This window comes from Artibeus jamaicensis, unplaced genomic scaffold (assembly GCF_021234435.1).
Source record: "Artibeus jamaicensis isolate MK-2021 breed Jamaican fruit bat unplaced genomic scaffold, CSHL_Jam_final contig_851, whole genome shotgun sequence".
In the NCBI taxonomy this organism is placed as follows: domain Eukaryota; kingdom Metazoa; phylum Chordata; class Mammalia; order Chiroptera; family Phyllostomidae; genus Artibeus; species Artibeus jamaicensis.
The window spans coordinates 12,216,711-12,237,523 of NW_026521986.1; the positions used below are offsets into that span (position 1 = coordinate 12,216,711).

Consider the following 20,813-nt stretch of genomic DNA (forward strand, 5'->3'; position numbering starts at 1 on the left):
TACTTCCCTAGTCCTCACAGAGCAGAGCTGGTCCATGCCCAGAGAGGCTGGCCAGTCATCCGGCCCGGTGTCACGTCTAACTCCCAGAGTGCACAGAGTGTGTGGCAGAGAGCCCTGGGTTGCTGGAAGAACACCACTGTGCCCCTACTAGAATAGGTGAAACACCATCCTACACACAGACTTCCAAGGAAAGTACACAAGACTGTGCTTCACTGTCTCTTAAGAAGGGGACACTAGGTTGCACCTACTCACTAAACCTCTCTTATTGAACTGCTTTTTGAGAAAAAGCAAACATCTGTTACACTACAAAACTAATGGATCTTACATTGGATGTTTCACACTTGTCATTTCATGATTCTCACAAGAAATTTTCTGACGCAGGGATCGCTGGGCCGATGTGGTAGCCACCAAAGTCCACAGAGACGGAGGCGGCTCTAGGACTCACCTCCAGGTCGTCTGTCTCCAGAGACTCTCAGCTAGAATCACCTTCTCTGCCTCCTGGGAATTCCAGAGGCAGAAACTTTCTGACCATACCTTGCATGTAAAATATGTCATGAATCTCTTTAGTGAACCTGGTTCCCTTAATTCGTTGTTTAGAAATCCCAAAGCAAGAAAAACTGAGGTTGGCCTGATAAAAGAGGAAATTCCCTTTGAACTCAAATTTAATGTTCCTATCACAATGATATCTCAGATGACCCCGTTTATTGTCATATGCTCTGCAAAGACAAGAAACAAAAACCACCTCTCCAGATAATCCGAGAGGCTTGTGAAGGAATTTCTTTAAGTAAAGCTCACACCATGGCTGCACTGGCCTATGGCCTAACCCGGCCACGAGCAATTTCGTGGTGCCGTACATGAGGTCATTATAAAAAGGACTTTACTATAAATAGGAAGCTTGCCCAGACTTTGCAAGTGGGATTTAAATAGAGATTCTGCTTCTGCTTATGGGAAATTGAGTCCCGCTTTATAGAACAAGATGACAATGGGGGCAAAGGCCAGAGTGGTATCTCAGTGGCGGCACCCACAGTGATGGATTCAGTTTTCTGTTGATTAACGTGCACGGGCTGAGATTGTGTAAGAAGAAATAAATACAAGGAAGCTGCTGAGAGAAATAAAGTGAGCCTTAAGAGTTGAGGGATTTACTTGGGGCAGATAACTTTAAAAAGCTCAAAGGGGGGAATTAAGAATGGAAACGAGGAACCAAATTCATGAAGAAGGAGGGGAAACTTTCTGACCATATCTGACCAGAAGGTGGAAGGCAGCATTCACATAAATCAAACCAAGAGAAAGCAAGGCCAAGCCTCATTCTGGGAAATGCATACTACAGGGCTTTCTACTTTAATCAGGCCACGTCTATGGCAAACAAGGCCCCAAATCTTCCATAAAACTACCACCCAGACAGGACTGTCTTTCTCCCGTTCAGCCTGATCTCTGCTGTGATATGCCCACTATTCATGAAAAGACTGAGTGGCAGGGACAGTCTGGCCGCTAGCAACAGCCCCTCATCTGGCTCTTCTAAGAACTGAGCCGTATCCCAAGTGTCCTGGGGAAACAGGAAATAGACCATTAATGTAGGCTCCTCCGTGGCACATCCACAAAAGCGTGACTTCACATCCTGAGCAGACCTCCTGCCAGGGCCTGGTGTGTACAAATACATGGCCGTGCTCTGTGCCTGCTACACGGTCCTAACCCAGCCTGAGTCCAGCGGCAGTTCTCCTGGGGCCTGCTAGTTAAGTGTGCAGCCTTTGGGGAATCTGGGGGCAGTGAGAAGAACCCTCCAGGAGATGTGCCTCTCCTCGCCCCTCTCTCTTGTCCCCCCACCAACCTCCCTGGCTGACAGTTCCCATCCTTCCAGAGGTCTGACATGTTTCCATGGCAACTGGAATCCTGGGCTCTGGCAGCCTCTGGTCTTGCCACCTGTTATTACTTCATCTCTCAAGTGTAAAGCATCCTCGCCTGGTGCACAGCGCAGCTACACAAGATGGAGGAAAGAAAGGGGGCAAGGAAAAGGCAGACCCAGGCTGGCCACACAGAACACACTGGACAGGACAGGCTAGAGGAGGAAGCTCTGGAGACTGGGAGGGTGGAGAGAGAGTGTAGAAGCCAACATGGCTTACCTTCAGAATCAACAAGCAGGCCTCAGCTGGAGGCCACAGCCACATCCAGCTACCTTCCACCCAGCCTTTAATGAGGGAGGGGGGAGGGGAGGCAGCGGAAGGCTGGAGCCAAGAAGGCAGCTGTGCAGAGACCAGAGCCAGGCCCTCGCCGAGTGCAGCGAGAGGAGGGTTAAAGTGTCGAGATAAAGACTGTGAGGAAAGCTGGACCACAGGGCAAACAGAGCCTCAAAGCCTGGATAAATGGCCTTAATTCTCATGCTCTCGCTCACCCTCCTCCTTACGTGTTTACTCATATAAATTATCTCCAAGGCCTGACACCTTTTTCGTTGCTTCCCTGGAAGAGATGAAAAAATAAATCCCACAGATCCAAAGAATAAAAATGTTGGGACCCCATTCAGGCTGGTTCTTCTTGGCCACCTAATAGCCACTCACGCCCTGTCCCGGGGCTCCAGGAGGAAGGTGAACGACACTTTCTCCCCAGGAATGTGGGAGGGCAGGGGAACCAGGAGCTTGTCAGGGAAATGGACATCAGGGTCCACTTACCACATGACAGCATCCAGTCTTCCTCATCGGCCAGTGTGCTCCCTGACAATGAAGACAGTGGGAGCGGAGGACAAGGACTAAGGAGCGGGCTGTGAGTGCAGAACGACTCCAGACCCCACTGCAGTCCACTGGAGAAGGGAATGCTGTTTTAATGTCCTCAGGATTACAGATGGGGCTAACTCACCACACCCCGTATTATCAAGGACAACAGGAGACAGAGCTGAATGGAAGCACAAGCCACAAGAAAGCTGGAAATGAAGGCAGCGAAACAGTTAAAGGCACAGTCAAAGGAGCAGCCTTCTCTGAAGAGGCCTTTGAACCTGGAAAGGTTTCTCCAGACTGGGGGTTCTCTGAATGCTCGCCTATTCAGAGGCCAGAGAATATGCTAGAAGACGTCTTCAGGTCCCTTTTAGGCCTCTTATTTGAGGATTATAATAAGGCAAAAGAAGAGACAGAAAAGCTAAGTTTCCAAACCCAGAGGAACTCAAGCTTTCATCACTGTTTTGTATTTATGTAGGTGTCTCTTCTCCTATTAGCTGTGAGCTCCCTGAGGGCAGGGGCAATGCCTTTCATCTCTGAATCCCTAGCACCTGGCCCAGTGACAGGCGCAGAGCTACAACAAATATTCACCTAATGAAAGAACGGACCAATCTTCACAGAGCCTTTGCGGGAAGGGGGGTTATCTTCCAGGCAAAAGAAAGTCAAAGACTAGGAATTAAGCAGATGCAAAGTGTCCCCCAAGTACTAAGTGACCATTCTTAGGCACTGTGTGTCCGTCCCATTCGTAACAGGGACGGAAAGAGTGAGGACTAGGAGTAATGGGGGTGGTGCAGAGGACACTAAATCTGCAGGGAAGGAAGGCCCACTCGTCTACAGGAATCTGCTCCCTTGGGCACTTCATAAAAAGCCGTGGTGAAAGGAATTAAGATCACCAGGCTCAGTTGGCCCCAGAGTCCCCTGAGCGCCATGTTCAGTCTCTTCCCAAGAGCCCTGGACCAGCGAGTGAGAAAAATGGCCATGTTTTCCTGTGTGTTTTGGTGGCTACAGAATCCTTACAAAATTTTAAAGCGTGATGTTAGTCATCCCAGCCTTCCTTGTACCTACCTACCTTTTCTTCACTCTTTAACAAAACCTGTACTGTTAGACAGGCACCTTAAGAATATTTACTCCTAAACACTGTGCTATAACAACAAACACACCGGCTCACACGGGTGTCTCCATCTCGATGGGTATATTTGGTTCAAGTTGCAATTCGCCAGGAGTGTGGACACATCACACCAGTTCTGGAGCTAGACAGTCACATGACCCACCAGCACTACCTTTGTGCTCTAGACTTAGACCGGCAACACCAGGTCTGCCGCGGATGGTTCAGAAAAGCGAGAAAAAGACCAAGCAACACTGATTACTCTTCTCAGTGCTGATTAGGGAAAGCACAGGAGATATTTCAATTTTCCAGCAGAAGGTCGTGTGGGTCTGTTCATGCCCTGGTACAGCAACTTGTTATTGCCACCAAATGAGTCAGCTGAAGGGGAAACGGTTTGAGAGTCAACAGGGCTCTGAATGGAGTGGTGTCACTCCCCACAGAGAACTGCAGGATGTCTCGGTGCTTTAGAGTCAGACAAGCTTTATCTGTTTAAGTTGTTGGGATATTACTATTAGAATTCAGTAAGCCCTCTTCCTGTCTTGCCCAGGCCAACAACTCTCCATCCCTCCTTCCCACCACCTTCCCAGGACTCAGGTATGTCAACCCATCTGTCCACAAAGGACTGGCATGTTCTGTGTCCTTCAGTCTGAAAAACAGTACTCAGCAAAAGGAAAAGGATGAGCCTCAAGCTGCAAACCTGAGGATGGAGATAGAATCAAGGTACCACCGAGCTGAGGGAAAGCCCAGCCCAGGGCTGAGGGCCCAATGGGGAACACACCCAGAAAGCACACCAGGGGGCAGGTGCTGGGAGCCATGGGGGCACTCATCCCAGGAGGAACGGAACCTTAGGAAAGGAATGGAAAGCAGGGCTGGCCGTCAGATTGAACAGCGCAGCCTAACTTCTGGCCAGTTACCTAATCCGATGCATCCAAAAGAAAAACAATTATAAGGAAACAGATTGAATACCAGTCTTCAAAAGCTGGATTTCTCTATGGTTCACCTGGGAAATTAAAATTAAATGCAAAAATGCAAATCCTAGGGCCCATCCAGGACCTAGTGAATCCACACCTCTGGGGCAGGATCCAGCAGTCTGCATTTTAACGAACCCTCCAAGGCATGTGGATGCGCTCAAGCTTGAGAACCATGGCTCTAGCACAACACGCGAGAGACACATACACACACACTGCATTGCATGCATTTCCTGTGAATTCTGTGTTTTATATGAATTACTATGTAACCACCCCATAACCCCTTGAGACAGATTAATGTTCTGCTTTTACACAGGTGGTACTTGAGGCACAAGGAAGCTAAAGTGTCTTCATCTATGGTCACATATTAGTAAGTAGCCACCTTGATTCTGAACCCAGGCGGTGTGGCTCCTGGCTGGCCCACTGGACACTGACCTACCCTGAGCATATGCACCCACATCCCTGAGGGAAGTTGAATCAGAGTGGTTGGCATGCTCTGGAGGCCAGGGCTTCTCAAATTTGAGGGATCTCATAAAATTCAGATTATGATTCAACTGTCTCGGGTGGTGCGGCCCTCGATTGCACGTTTCTTAAAAGTTTTCCAGCAGGGTAATCAACTTAGCCTGAACTTGGGTGGGCACTGAGGGCTCCCAGGGCACAGGATTTTCAGTCTGTAACTGGGAATGGCCTGGGCAAACCTGGGTCACAGGTGATGTTGATGCTGCTGATCACACTTTGAGAAGAAAAAATGTAGGCCTCCAAGGTGAGGAACTACTGAGAGCAGGGCATGGCATAACCTTCTCTGTTCTTCCAAAAGACCATTCTGACTGCTCCGTGGAGGACGGACTGCGAGAGGTGAGAACAAAGGCTGAGAAACCAGTGAGAAGCTGCAATGGCCCAAGCAGCAGCTGGTGGCGGCTGGGAGATGAAGGCAGGGAGACAGACTTTCGGAGGGGCGCTGACATGGGTGGTGAAGAAAACAAAGCACCGAGGACGACTCCTAGGATTACTGCTTTAGGCAGGACGTTATTTTTTATTGCAGAGAACAGGGTCGAAAAGAGAGAGAACTGCTAGGAAAGACAGCGAGAGACAGAATGAGAGAGATGCCAGAAAATTATTGAACAGTGAGATGGGCGATTTTTTTTTTAAAGTCAAACTCGTTTACAAATTAAAGTCTCTAAGGAGAATTTGTAATGAGGGGTGAGGCCCATAACACCACGAACAGCTGAAACTAGTTTCAAAGACTAAATGTGCTGCTATGCACTCAATTATGTCTATCTCCAAAATGCATCATGTTGAAGCCCCAACCCCACGGGGCAGCATTGGAAATGGGGCCTTTGGGAGGTGATTAGGGTGAGGGGTCATGAAGAGAGGGCTCTCAGGATGGGATTTAGTGCCCCCATAAGGACAGACCCCAGAGAGCTTGCTTCTCTCCCCCCACCCGCATCTATCCAGGAAAGGCCTTGAGGACATGGAAGATGGCCATCTCCAACCCAAGGAGAGAGCTCTCAACAGACACCAGCCCTGCTGGCCCCTTCATCTGGGACTTGCAGTCACCAGAACTATGAGAAATAAAGTCCTGCTGCTTAGGCCATCCCATCTATGGTATTTTGTCATGGAAGCCCAAGCTAATTAAGATTCATTTCTCTTGAAAAGCCATGATGTAACAGGATTCATGTGACAATTGGTCTATAGGTGAAAATTAAGAGTAAGCAGTAAGACCATGACAAAGGTCCTGGGCTGAGACTGGGATCTATCACTTGGGGTTCCAACATGCTGACATAATTGAATGAATGGTGTCCAACTCAAGCACAACCACAGCTCAGCTTCCCATCTTGCTAAGTGTGTGACTTGATAGAAGTTACTCGATCTTTCTGAGCTTCAGCTTCCTACTCTGTAAACTAAGGGCAATTATATGTGGCTCGTGCACTTGTAACACTAAGTGAGATAATACATATAAATTGCCTAGTACCTAGTAAGTGTTCCACCATCTCTTTGCCTCTTTCCTCTCCTAGACATAAAATAATTTTATTTCTGATAAGGCAGGAAAAGAAGTGACATTCATACACAGGCACGTCACTCAGTCTCTGTGTACCTTGCTATGTCTTCTAAGGAGATACGGCACCTACTTTATTTGGTGTGAGGAATGAATAAATGCAGCACTCTTAATTCAGTGTCTGACATACTCAAGAAATGTCAGCAAGTATTTTCATCATCATTTCTCGGGACATGGGACTCTTCAATTCTGAATATACTCATAATTAGGCCAAAAATGTAAGAGAAATAGGAGGCTCACAGAATGGCAAGTGGCAGGCAGGTGTCTGATCCTGGGGAAATGAGATGGTAAATGCTGGATGCCACACTTGGCTATATGCTGCTCCACAGCTTCCTCTCGCTGGGTTTCGTGCATCTATCTTATTTCCCAATTAAACAAGAAGGCCCTGGCCAGGTGGCTCGGGTGGTTGGAGCATCATCCCACACACCACAAGGCTGCAGGCTGGGTCTCCAGTCAGGGCACGTACAGGAGGCAACCGATTGATAGTTCTCACACCTCTCTCTCTTTCGCTCTCAAATCAATAAAAAAAATCTTGGGCGAGAATTTAAAAAAAAAAGTTTACCTAAGGCAGAGACCGTGTTATTCCTTTTTAAAGGCCACTAAGCCCCACAAGTGGGCACACGATGCACAGTTAAGCTCTCAATAAAGGCACCTGTTCAGCCTGCGTACAGGGACTGGTGTCCCATATCTGAAATTCAGCAAAGGATGTGCCGGGGCCAGGTCAGGCTCTGATATTTATGCCTGATGCCAGTGAGACCCCCAGACGCAGTTAGCATCCAGGACAGCACAGTCACAAACGAGCCCTGACTCAGAGAAACCATCTGTGGTCACAGACATGCTCTGCTGGTCCAAATTAGGGCATCAGCATTCACGATGTGCAGGCTCAGCGCCAAACACCCCACCATCTCACTGAAGACTCACAGGACCCCGTGAGGTCCAGCTCTGAGTATTCTCTCTGCTTTATGGACGAAGCAACAAAGGAGCATAGACACACAAGTAACTGACCAAGAGTGGCAGGCATGATGCCCGCCCAGGCCCAGCCAATTCCATCACCATTTTCTTAGCCACCAGGTCAAGTGTGGACAATCCACAGGACAAATTAGCCACCAAGTCTACCTTCAAAGCCAGAGCAACCCCTCAGGTTCTTCTTCATTTTGCAACCTGTGAACTGTTAAGTAAGAACACCTATCATGAGTTTCCAACTTCAATTTTCAGGAATGGAGAAGCAGCTCCCTTTCCGGACTGAGCCCCAGGTCTGAACTTCCTTCTCTCCCCTATACCAAGGCCTGAATTTCCTGCACAGAGGCTGAGTAAGTGGTGGCTTGTGTAAGCTTTATTCATGGATTTTCAGGCACTGTTCGGAGTGGTCCAAGCCTTCAGCTTGTGTCAGAGGTAATTCTCAATCTCTCTTAAAGCCGCCCTCGTTGCCCCTGGGCCATACATTAGAGGACAGAGAAGTCAGGAGACAACATCTGCAGGACCTTTCCTCTCAGCGTGGCAATGACATCATGTGCTTCTTTTAGATAATTTGCCCATTATCAGACTAATTTTCAGATTATCTCATCAGCAGACTTTACCCTTAATCAACTCAGCTTCCCTCTGTCAGTTCCACAGAGCACGGCTTGCCCTGCAAAGGTGCCCTACAGTGAAGCCTGTTCTTCTCTCACAGACAGGGGACGCCAGTGTACCCCGCACCCCGCACCCCGCACCCCGCCACTACATGGAAGATAAGACCTTCTGGGACCCAGGGCAACCCAGCTTCCATTCCGTGAACCTGAAAGCAACTTCAAATAAATTTTATAGACACATACGTATTTTTAAAAAACATTTTCCTCTTAGGAGCTCCAAGTGTGTTACAGAGAGCATGTTATACTCATTTATGCTATGAAGTAAAAGAGCTACACCATTTAATACTTAATAGTATGTCAAACAGATTTCTTCACAAATTATTGGTTCTTATCCTCTAGTAATTGCAACAGTGGCTCTCCATTTCCTAGAGGATGAAGACTACACACAGAAGACACTTCCAACTAAGGCCCTGCCTACACTTCTACCATCCCTCCACTGTGGTCATACACGACCGTCACTAATGGACTAGTGCGCCATGCTATCTCGTACCTCCCTGCCCTTGTGCATATAGCTACCTCCACCTGGGAAGCCCTCTACCTCCTGAAAAATCCCTCCTCGTTCTTCAGGTGCTACCTTGAATGTCACCTCCGCAGTGCAGCCTTTGCAAATCCCCTAATGCAGTGATTCTCAAGCTTTAGTGGCACCAGAATGCCCTGGAGGGCTTCTTAAAACACAGGCTGTTGTTGGTCCCCACCCTCCGCAGCTCTATTTCAGGAGGCCTGATGAAGCCTCGAATGTGCATTTCCAACAAGTTCCCAGGTGATGCTGCTGCTATGATGAAAGCACAACTGCCCTACAGAGGAGACAGTACACCCTTAAGCCCCTTGCTCCTTCACCATCCTGCACACTCCCACTGCAGACTGGGTGCTCCTCAAGGACAGGGAACAAGGCAGCACCCCATACATGGCTGCTAAACCGATGGATGGATGGATGGATGGATGGATGGATGGATGGATGGAGATGGATGGATGGATGGATGGATGGATGGGTGGATGGATGGATGGATGGATGGATGGATGGATGGATGGACAGACGGACAAGCAGACTGACAAATAAATGGGTTAGACTGGATTTATTTACATAGCTTTCCCATCCAGGTTCAGGGCCTCATAAATGCTCACACCCACCCTCCCCCACCCCCAAAATACCTTCAAAACATCCCTTGTAACAGATCTGCACTGTACAGATAGGGTAAAAAGAAATTCAAGGAGAATTCTGACCTGTGTCAAAGGAGTTTTGAGTTGTGATGTAGCACCCTTTCTGCTGCCCTGACTCCCCTCGGGCTGGTCACCAGGCGGCATTTAAAGAGTCACGACAGAATGCTCCCGAGTGACCCCTCGCAGAATCCTAAGCCGCCCGAGCACTCCCTCCTTTTACATGCACACACAGGATGGATTTCATTTACAGAAGTAGATGAATGTGGCCAGGGAAATGGAGGAAGAAGAGTCCAGCCTCACACAAGCAGGGAAGGGCAGCAGCCCAGGTGGGGAAGACCCCATCTGAAAAGTACTAATTTCCAAGCCGGAGCATCTGAGCTCCAAGAGGCCATGGGGTGCCCCTCATTGAGGCAGGTGGGCAAGGGCACAGAGGAAAGGACTCAAGCCCACAGGAGGATGAGAAGCACACATTCAGAAGACAATGAGGCCAGCAAACATCAGCTGGAACGCAGGGGGGGCGGGGGGACAGGAGGAATGGCAGTCAGCTGCTGAGCTGGCAGCACAGGGCAGCGTGGGGGTGAAGGAAGGTCAATGCCAGCCCCAGCACTTCGCTCTGCCCTTTCAGCAGCAGGCGCAGGTTTGAGCAATGGGCTCCACTGGAGACACAGTTGGGGGGATGCAGCAAGGGACAGCAGGAGGACCAATGTCAAAAGGTCTCCATGCTGCTGGCGGTGCGAGCGCAGCTGCCCACGGCCCTAAAAACTCCTGACTCTGTAGGGCTGTTTTTCCATTAGGCCTGGGCTCACAAGAAGCTTGGGTCAAGCTGCAGCTCTGCTGAAGAGGGGAAAGTCAGCATTCCCACTCCACTGGTGTCCAGGGTCCAGACATTTCCTGAGGGAACTGCAGATTAGCCTCGGCATTAAGCTCCACTGCCTCCCTCCCCCACTCCAGAGGCCCTGCCAAAGAGGATCACAAAGCTGAGACCTCAGGACGCTGCAGAGCTGTCACATCCAATTCACCACACAGCCCCAGTGGCATTTAGGGGCAGGATGGATGGGAGCCCACTCCCACCCCAAACAGTGGGAGCAGCTAATGACTGGGTATTAATGACGCTGGCAATTAGCGCTCCGGAGAAACCGGTTGGGGGCTGTGCACCAGAGGGATGCAGGGAAACCGAGAGCACTTCTGGAGCAGCGAGCAGATGGGTGGCGTGTGTGGTGCAGGGAATCTGGGCAAAGCTGCTGTCTCTCACATTTGTCCAGAGAAACTGGGGAGGAGGCAAAGGATGGCTCCTATGGACACTGAAGGCCTCCGCCCCTCCCCAGTAGCAAAACTGAGATTAATCACAAAGCAAGCAGTGAGAAATCATTAAAAAGTGTTTGTGAAGGTTCTGGAACCTTCCTTTGTGTGAGGAGGCCCCGGAGGAGCCCAGGTACAGTTATTCCTCTCTCTGCATTTTAAATCCCTTGAGCAAGTCCAATGATCCTTTTTGAAGAACCCAGTTCCTCGCCAACAAGGGGAGAAGAGCAGTGGAGAGCGGGCTGGAGTGAGTGCGCCCACTGTTAAACCCACAGAGAGAGAGGGGAGAACAAGCTTCGGGATGAGATTAGAAGGGTGTCTCCACCTACAAGGAAGAAAGACACAGCTTCCTGGCCAAAGTCCTCTGGCCTCCGGGTGAGGACACAAGGAGGGAGAAGACACTGAACCATGAGGTTGTATGAGGAAATTCTGGGGTAGAGAGAAAAGCGTGCAAAGGCCCATCTCAGAAGTCAACAGCTGCCGGGGGGATCGCGGGAAGGGCCAGGAGCCCTCCCGATCCACGCAGGGCCTGCACTGCACCTGAGGGGCCGCAGGAGCCTCCCTGCAGTCGCCGTCACTGTGCACACACGAGAGACACGGACACAGGAGCAGTGTTCCAAACCCTTTAGTGCGAGTAGAGCACCCATACACGGGAACTAAATGGATGGCCTGACATTTCAGAAGAGATGTCAAGGAGGTGAGCCAACACTGGAAGAGTGAGAAATAAGGCCAACCTAATAAATACTTTAGAGAGAGCAACCATGGCAAATACGTCCTTTCCAGATGGCAACCCAAAACAAAAGAAATCCATCTCAGCCTCCTCCTAATAGAAGATAATGCCACACCTTGGCCACTGAGATCAGAAGGGACAAGAGGGGCAACGGGGAAAAGCACACATTTTCCTTCTCAAAGACAAGGATGCCTGCACCAAGGAGACCTCCCCAGAGAGAAGGCAGAGAGGCCTCAGCATTGCAGCTGCACAGCAGCTGGCGAGGAAAGGTGAGCAAGGCTCTGCCGGAGCCTCCCCGACACTCCTGGGTTGGTGACAACAGTTAGGTAAGAGGGCCAGGATCTCACATCAAAAGGCTTCCAGCCCTGAAAGTGAGTAAGAATTGAAGAAGGTGGCCCTGGCCAGGTGGCCCAATTGTTCGGAACATGGTCCCAATACACCAAGAAGTTGTGGGTTCGATTCCAGTCAGGGCAGGTACTAGAGGCAACCAATCAATGTTTCTCTCTCTCAAAAATCAATAAACAGATCCTCAAGTGAGGATTAAAAGCAAGAATTAAACCAGGTGTTACGGGCTGAACTGTGTCCCCCCACAAATTCATATGCTGAAGCCAGTATCTCAGCATGTGATTATTTTTGGAGGTAGGACCTTCAGAGAGGTGATTAAAGAAGAAAAGTTAGAATGAAACTGTTCCAATGGGCTCTAATCCAGTGTGACCGGTGTCTTCCTCAGACAGGAAATGGGGACAGAAAGGGAGACAGCAGGGAGGCACACACAGAGGGACACCCTGTGAAGGGGCAGTGGGAAGGCAGCCACGCGCAAGCCAAGGAGAAAAGTCTCAGCAAACCCAGCCGTGCTGGCACACTGACCCAGGACTCCGAGCCTCCAGAACTGTAAGCAAATAAATGTGTGTCCTTTAAGCCACCCACTGGGTTGTACTTTGTTACGGCAGCCTGAGCAGACGGATACAGAAGACAATGTGACAAGGGAAAAGTGGGGTGGGGGATAGGTGAAAACCCACAGTAACCCAAAGGAAGGCCCTGGTCAAGGTGTGTTAATTACTTCAAATATTTAGTGCAGGCAGCCAATCAACATGTGAGTTGATCAAGTGAAATGTACAGGAGTCACCATCAAATACTAGACTCTATATATTTTAAAAGATCTGATCCCTTTGACTACATTGAACTACTCAATTTAAGACCACCTATCACCAAATCTTATGAACAAAGCAGAAAACACACGGCATGTCCACAACCACTGTTTCCCTGCTGATCTCAGAACGCCCCACACCGGGAAGATCCTGTCCCAGTCTGAGTTCACCGCAGGCCCAGAAACCATGAGGAAAGCTGGAGGGAGCGTCAAGGTGAGCGCTAAGCCCTCTTTGGCTTCCTAACTTGTAAGTGGAGGTTGAGGAAAGCGAGCAAATAACAAAACAAATCTTAGGGGTCATTTTGGGTTTTCGAGCTCCGTATTCCAAATATCCAGCACGCCCAGACCAGGTTTGCTGACTGCGTGCTCAAAGGAAGGGCGTGCAGGCTCTGGGGCAGTGTTTCTAAGGCAGGAGAGCCTGGTGCCCAAACCGTGACCCCAGTAACAGCCAAGGCAATAAATCAGGAATGTGCTACATCTCCTGGTGGCCAATGAGACATCTGGAATATTCGTATGAGCTGACACAGCCCAGGGCTGTGCCCGACTCAGGCAGGCAGCTGTGCATGGATCGTTGGGAGCTGAGAAGAGGAGGAGCTGGTCTGGCATTTGACAAGGGCAGGTAAGGATATTTCCCTTCTGCATTAACGCCCCTCCTCCCTCCCTCCGAGAGCGGAGCTCACTGTAAGCCTGGAACTCAGCTGCCCCACAGAGGCCGCTGGGTTGAAAGAGCCAACCCACTATAGGACGTTGAGACAATTCAACGATCACTACCAGCAGATGCCACAGGTGACAAAAGGAACGTTCCACAGCCCTGCCCACCACCCACTTCACAACTGCCCAACAACCAGGAACTCACGTCTGTGGTTCTCATTTCTGTGGTTGGGTGGGGACCGGGTCTCCTGGTCTTGGGCTTCATCCCCCTCCTCACTGGCCAGGTGAGTGTGAGCGTAGTGGTAGCTGAGTCCTGGCCGGTTCTTGTAGCGCTTGCCACAGACTAGAGAGGAAAAGAGAAAAGGGGGAAAACAAAGGTCAGCAACCTCTGTAGCCACTGCCATCATTCCCTGAGGCAGTGACTCCCAGCTATCCATCCCAAAGCTGGGTTTCCTCTCAACAGTATTTCCCAACCCCAATACCTTGCATCCTGGACTGAACCAACACCACTGTAACAACATGGGCCCACGAAAGTAGAAGACGTAAGTTGTGACAGAGCTCCCTCATTTCCTAGCTGTACATCCCCAGGCAAGTCACTTACCCTCTCTGTGCCTCAGTTTCCACAGAGAAAAAAATGGAATAATAGTACTCACCTCATGGAGTTGTTGGTGATGAGTAAACCGCCATACAAAGCATCAGAACAATGCTGGGACACAATAATGGTGATGATGATTTTAACTTTGAGGTCTGGACAGGAAGTCTATCTGGTCCAACACCTCACGGCACAGATGAGGCAAGCAAGGCCCAGCGAGGCTAAGTGGATTGCCTGGGAACACTCTGCTGGCTGTGGCAGAGCCGCCGTACGCAGGTCTCCTGGGTTCCCGTGCGGTACTGCACCCACCACCCTGTGGCTGCCTCTGCACTGTGCGTCTGTAGGTGTGCTGACTACCAAAACTGAACCCAGGGGTCTTGCTCTGTGGAACTGAACAAGACACACAATCTCTCTGTGCACTCTTGAGTTTGAAAATGATAGTACTACTTACCTTGAAGGAATTGTAAATTGTATTTTAAATTGTAAATTGTATTTTAAGCTACCTCACTCAGTCCTCAGCACAGAAAAGATGCCCCATAAATGGCAGTGGTGGGTATGAGGCTTTCCTTCAGCAAGGTCTGCTGTGCCTTTAACACTGCGCCCTCCTAAAGGAGGGCCTCTCACCCTTGCCTATACTAACAGAATCTGGTTGGGCTTCTGTAAGGTAAAATTTCAATAAGGTGAAAGCCTGAAATTCAAGCCTGTGACCTAGCGACTATAAATTCAAATCCTACACTTGGCTGCTTACATGCTCTCCCTATCCCTGTTGTAAATATTGCAAAAAAAAAAAAAATTAAATCCCAATTCCATTCGACTCAGGAAGTGGGACATAAAGAGCCCCCTGAGGCACACTCTGGGCCTGCTGTGGCTTTTTCTATTTAACCTTTTAAATGATGTGAGGTCAATAACCAGCCAAGTTATGGGGTCATTAGATGTAAGTCCATTTCATCACCAAGTACACTGTTGGTAAGGACTAGATGTTTATTAAAAATAAGAATAACACCAGTATTTAAGTGAGGAAGGCTCAGGGGCCTCAGCAGATCTCCCCACTGTAAACTCCACAGCATTTGATTTGTGCAGTTTTGTCACGTCAATTACCACTGTCTTCCTTACAGAATCTCGGGACCTCAACGGTCATTCAGTCTGGTTATCTATCAAACTGTTTTACTCCCATGAATACTGCAGAAGCCTGTCCTGGGGCAATTCAACCGACGAGGAGTTCACTACCCATCCAAGTGGGCATTTCTTCTCCGGACTCCTTGAATTAGTTATGTCTGTACTAGAGAACCTCCCTTAATGACGGTTTCACACTGATTTCATCTTGGTATCAATAACTGCACCTCACACGCAGCCCCACACACATTACACCTGCACAGTGCAGTCACTGAGTAGCTGATGAATGAACACAGAAACACTGGGAAAGCCTGGAGACTGGGGAGGAGGTCAGTGTGCTGACTCCGACCTATCCATCCACATTAATCTCACACCGACAGTCCTCGACACCTACAAAACCAAACTCGAACAAAAGTTTCCCATGCCTCCTTTCCCAACACCAGAGAGCAATTACTTCAGAGCCAAGCCTTTTGCTACAAGTGAGATTCTCAGTGTGGTCCCCAGACCAGCACCATCAGCATCACCCAGGAACTTGTAAGAAACGCAAATTCTTCGGCTCCATCCCAGAAACTTTTGGGGTGGAACCCTGCAATCTGTGTTTTAATACAGCGATGCTGATGCTGATGCACACTGAGGTTTGAAAAACACTGCTAGAATTTTGATATATTTAGGCTTGACTCTGCCCGCCCTGCACACACCTGCCCTTTTGAATGGATGGCAGGGCAGGTGAGGAGAGTGCCAGGCAGCCCTGAGACCTGTGTGCAGCTCTTAGAAGAAAAAGATGCGGGGAGCACATGGACATGCTGGAAGCCAGACACCTTTACCACGGGCCCAAGTACAGAGCTCGCCAGAAGGAGCTTCATTTTCCTCCCACCTACTTATACCATGTCATTCTTTCATCACCAGTTGTTCAAGAAACGATCTAATTTTAAGTTTTTTAATTTATTAACTACCTAGTAAGTGCCCAGCCCTGTGGCACCACAAAAAATATGTAAGTCCTGCTCCCCTCCCTCAAGGGGTTCACAGTCTAGCAGAGGAAGCCTGCATGCCAAGCAAGAAGTGAGGCAGATACAGACATCCAAGTGAGCGCATGCTCTGCACAGGGGTGTGGGCGCAGCTTCCCACAGGAGGTGGAGCGAGCCGCGGCTTGGGAGACTGAGGAGGGTTATCGCCAGGCAGACAAAGGAGGCGAGGGCTTTCAGACACCAAAGCGCGTTCCACACAGCACCTCGGGAGAACCCTGGAAAATTCAGGAGAGCGGTATGAAAAGGGACCCAAAACTGGGCGTGAGGGGGACTAACCAGAGAGGAAGCTGGGCAGGACTCCATCCTGAAAATGTGAAGTCAGGGGAGAACTTGCTCAGACTTTACATGCTAGAAACCTCGCTTAAGGCTACAGTGCACAGATGGACCTGAAGGTGGCCAGAGGCTGTTTGAATTTTTTTTTGTTTTGCCTGAGTCAAAGATATTTACTTATTCTTTTTAGCTAAACACAATCATTTCTACCTACAATGTTTTTGGAGATTTTATTTCTTTTTAGAGAGAGGGGAGAGAGGGGAAAAAGAGGGGGAGAGAAACATCAATGTGCAAGGGAAACATCAATCAGTTGCCTTTTGCACAACCCCAACCAGGGACCTGGCCTACAACCCAGGAATGCGCCCTGACCAGGAATCAAACCAGCAACCTTTTTATTTCACAGGCTGACACTCAATCCACAGAACCACACCAGCCAGGGCTACAACTATTTTTTAAAATGACAAACAGCAGGTCGACTGAAGTAACCGCACTGGCCTTGAGCTATGGAACACTGCTACCCTTTGACACCTGGCTGAAAAGCAGAGCCGTGGGTGAGGCCACAGCGGCATGAACGCAGCTAGCAGGCCTTCTCCAGGCAGGCTCGGGAGCTCCTTACACAAGGCCGGTTCCTGGTCTCCAAGTCGGACTCATTCCCCCAATAGGGGCCTTCAATAATAACCTGGTTTTGTAGACCACAGTTGCCAAGTAGTTCAATTTTAGCTTCGCTGTTTTTAACTTGGTTGCTTTTTCTAGCCAAGTCTCTCAGAATGCTTTCAACCATATAGAGTAAGTACAGAATCAAATGTGGCAAAGTCTTCTCCAGGAACCTGCCAGGTAATGGGATTCATGGGAACACCATGCTTCTTCATGCCATTCTGTCCTCGGTGACATCCACTGATGTCACTGCACGGTCTATCCTCCAATTACCTGAAACCTTCTGATCGGTTACAAGTTTTCTGAAAACTGCCCCTGCCATGGGTGACTGACAGATGCTACCAAGACACACGAGCAGGCCTGACTGAGGCACCGGCTGGGCCACCTTCCTCAAAAATACTGAGGCATCCAGTGACCAAGCAGAAACTTCTGCACAGCACATGTGCACGTGCACAAGTGTCCACATTTTAATGTTGTGTGAAACAGTAAGGATTTCAGGACAGGAGAGAGGTTAAAGAGACAGAATCTGGTGCAAAGGAGCCAGTATGAACAGCAAGGAGGAGCCCAGACAGACAGCCTTCCTGGCCTCGTGCCATCCAGCCCCACCCACCTCCCCAGCCTCACTCGATGCCACATTTCACTTCCCTCTCGGCTTTTCCCTCCCACTCACTGGCCTTTCCATTTCTTGACTATTTTTCTTTCCACCACAGAGCATTTGTACAAGCTTCTCCCTCTGCCTGCACTGTCTCCCACCCCAATTTGCCTGATTAATGCTTCATCATCCTTCCAATCCTGGTCCAAATGTCCTTCCCCAGGGAACTCTTTCCAATCAAAATTAGGGCCCCGGTTTGTTGCCTTGCTAGAACTACTCGTGTATCAGTATGTGTCTCTCTGTGCGTCTGCACGCTGTCACCTCTCCAGGGACGAGTGCAGGGCCTGCCTCTGACCAGCACTCACTGTCAGCTAAGGGAAGAAATAGGAACACCCAGGTTTCTGAATTGGGCAACTGAGTAAAAGGATACAGGAAGAGAATGAGTTTGGTCCGGGGCTGGCTTACATACCTGGAGTTTGGGAAAGATTTATGGGCTTTGGAACTGGCAGGGTGGCGATATTAGTTAAGGATATGGAGAAGAGAGATTATAGGAAAAGAGATGAAAGGTATGAACACAGACAGGTTTCAGAAAACACTGGTATCTTAAGAGCTGGGTGGGGGAAAAAGTGATTTTTTTAAAAGTTAGTTAAGAAGGACTCACACAATAGTCAGCAACAGGAAGGAGCAGGGTTTCCAGATGACAGAACCATACCACCAGTCCTGGCCTTTGCTAACTACCGAGAGTGTGCCACGTGCCAGGCCTGTTCCAGTGCTTCAAGTAACCCAGCAATCCTCAGCCCCCTCCTACAAACGAGCAGAAACACAGGCAGAGCCAGAACAATAGCAGATACCTAAGCAGCATCAAAAAAATGGGGAGGTCTCTGGCTGGTGTGGCTCAGTGGGCTGGGTGTTGACTGCAAACTGACGGATCTCCGGTTCAATTGCTGGTCAGCGCACATACCTGTGTTGCCGGTTCAGTCCCCAGTTAGAGGCTGGGAAAGGAGGACAAAGGGAGGCTGTGAGGGAGGCTGTGGGTGGATGGGGCTGTGGGATCGGGAAGGGTGACGGGGCTTGTCCCTTAACAGAGCAGTTCCTTGAGCAGGCTGGTAAGCTAAAGGAAAGGACAAGGGGGCCGAGGGCTGTGAAAGGCAGGGTTAGGGGGGATTGGAGCTAATGAAGCAAGATGCCTGACCCCAAAAGGAAGCTGCTGACCCAAGTCCCAGTCCTTCAAATGACTTCATCCTAAGGACCAGAGATTTCTAAGATTTATTACGGTTGAACTGCGTCCACATCAGACTGCTACGTTTAGATGAAATGAAACTCCTTGGAAATCTCGATCTGACTGGCCTGAGGGGAAGGAGAATCAGCACTGCTGCACTTTCTGTACTTACCCTCCCTTCCTACCACTCAACACACAGGCCAGCTTCACGGGCGTGAGACCTGTGCATGCAGACAGGGCCCTGGCTCAGAAGGGCCCCACATGTGGTTTAATGCTTTGCTGTCACCACCTTGATATTCTTAATACTTACTGAACAAAGGGCCTCTCGTTTTCATTTGCACTGGGCCCCGTAAATTAGGTAGCTGGTCCCGGAAACGTGCAGGGGCTGGGGATCTGGGGCTGGGGATCTGCAACTACGGCTTTCCGAACAGCCAGCGCGACGGCGTATCTGCTGCCACAGTGAAGACGGGACCCAATCGCTCCTGAGGCGGAGGAGAAACCTCCCTCCGAGGTACCCTTGGATATCTGGCCAGAGCAGATAGCCACACGGCAGTGGTCCCTTCAGCACCATCAACTGCTCTGGTTCTGCTTTGGGGTCGGTCCTGCCTTCAGAGACAGGGTCTACCGTGAGGAGGCAGGCTGGCCTGGACACAAATCCCAGCTCTGCCGCAAGTGACTCCGTGGTCCTGGGTGAGTCGAGAACCTCTCTGCGCTCAGCACCCCTGGAAAAGCAGGGGTGACACTCACGGCACACCTTCTTCCCAGTCAGGAGGGGTATGTGAAGGGTATGGGAGAGCATTTAAAACAGCGCCTGGCTCACAGTAAGTCTCAGCCATTATCAGCTATTATTGTCACCACTGCCATCAAAGTGGATCAGCAAAGAAAACAAACCCCAAAGAGGAGGGGTATCTAGTACTTTCTCCTCTAAGTATGGGGTGAAGGAGTTGTTAAGAAAAAGAGGATGGGGAAAGATACATTCTGAAAATAAAGTCTTAGAACCATCTGCTATCCTTTTATCATGTCAGCAATCTCACTCTGGAATTATCTGTTGTGCGGAATCAGGCTGAGCCCCAAGACTGCTGAAGCATTCAGAGAAGGCTGCGCCCCCGTCCTTCCACTCCAGGCTCCTTCCCCAGGGCAAGCTCTTTTGCGTCACACACCTCTGAGGCCATCACCCAGGGGACCAGTCAACCCTGCCTGTGCAGAACCCAAGGCCCTTCTTTTCACCTTGGCAAGCATGCTCCTGGATTTTGTGTTCCTGGCACGGAGCACATGGAGAGGAATGGCTGTGACAATAAGGAAGGTCCAGCTTGCCTTCCTCTCGCTCCTTCCCCTGGGGCGGATCCATCTGTCAAGCTGCAGAAATAGTGCTTGCCCACTTCCCAACCCAGAGCTGGATTCTCCAGGCAGGACCTCCCGTCTGGAGTTATGAATACCTTCAGTGCTGCCCCAGAGTATTTACAGCATGCCCCCCACTCCAACCCTACCCTACTCCACTCCTTGTCAGGGAGATGGGGAGGAGGAGGGGTGGGGAAAGAGGAAGGGAGGGTTTCAGGGGCAGTTTGTGGGAACAAAGCCGGCTGCAGCAGACAGCAGAATCCTTCCTGCCGGGGAGAAGCAGCAGCCTTCCCCACTGATAACTTAATGACTCTGGCACATTTTCATCAGCCCAACTTGGAGTACGCAGTGGGTATCTGAGCCAGTGGTTTCCGAGAGACTGAAAGCAGTGACTGAAAGCAATTACGGGATGAGCGTCCGAGAGACAAAGCCTGGGCCCGGGGAGTCACAGGGGCGCATTTCATTCTCAGCTCTACCCTGTGACACTTCCACACAACCCCAAGGAGGTCACTTCCCTCTTTCTGTAGCTCGACTTCATCTGTAAAATCCACCCGGCAACGCCTGTCATC

At 49.9% G+C, this 20,813-nt stretch overlaps 1 protein-coding gene and 1 pseudogene across 3 annotated transcripts in view; both read right to left on the bottom strand.

Annotated features, from left to right (window-relative positions):
- Positions 1-20,813, bottom strand: part of DPF3 (double PHD fingers 3) — a 234,195-nt gene that overhangs the window by 59,310 nt on the left and 154,072 nt on the right. For all 3 annotated transcript variants that reach the window (XR_005079916.2, XM_053673239.1, XM_037127627.2), the window contains exon 7: positions 13,647-13,784. Coding sequence is in view for 2 of the 3 variants with exons in the window: in XM_053673239.1 (XP_053529214.1) it covers positions 13,647-13,784 (138 nt within the window). In the remaining variant the exon portion in view is untranslated. The remainder of the gene's footprint in view (positions 1-13,646; positions 13,785-20,813) is intronic.
- Positions 16,975-17,537, bottom strand: LOC119035484 (low molecular weight phosphotyrosine protein phosphatase-like; annotated as a pseudogene).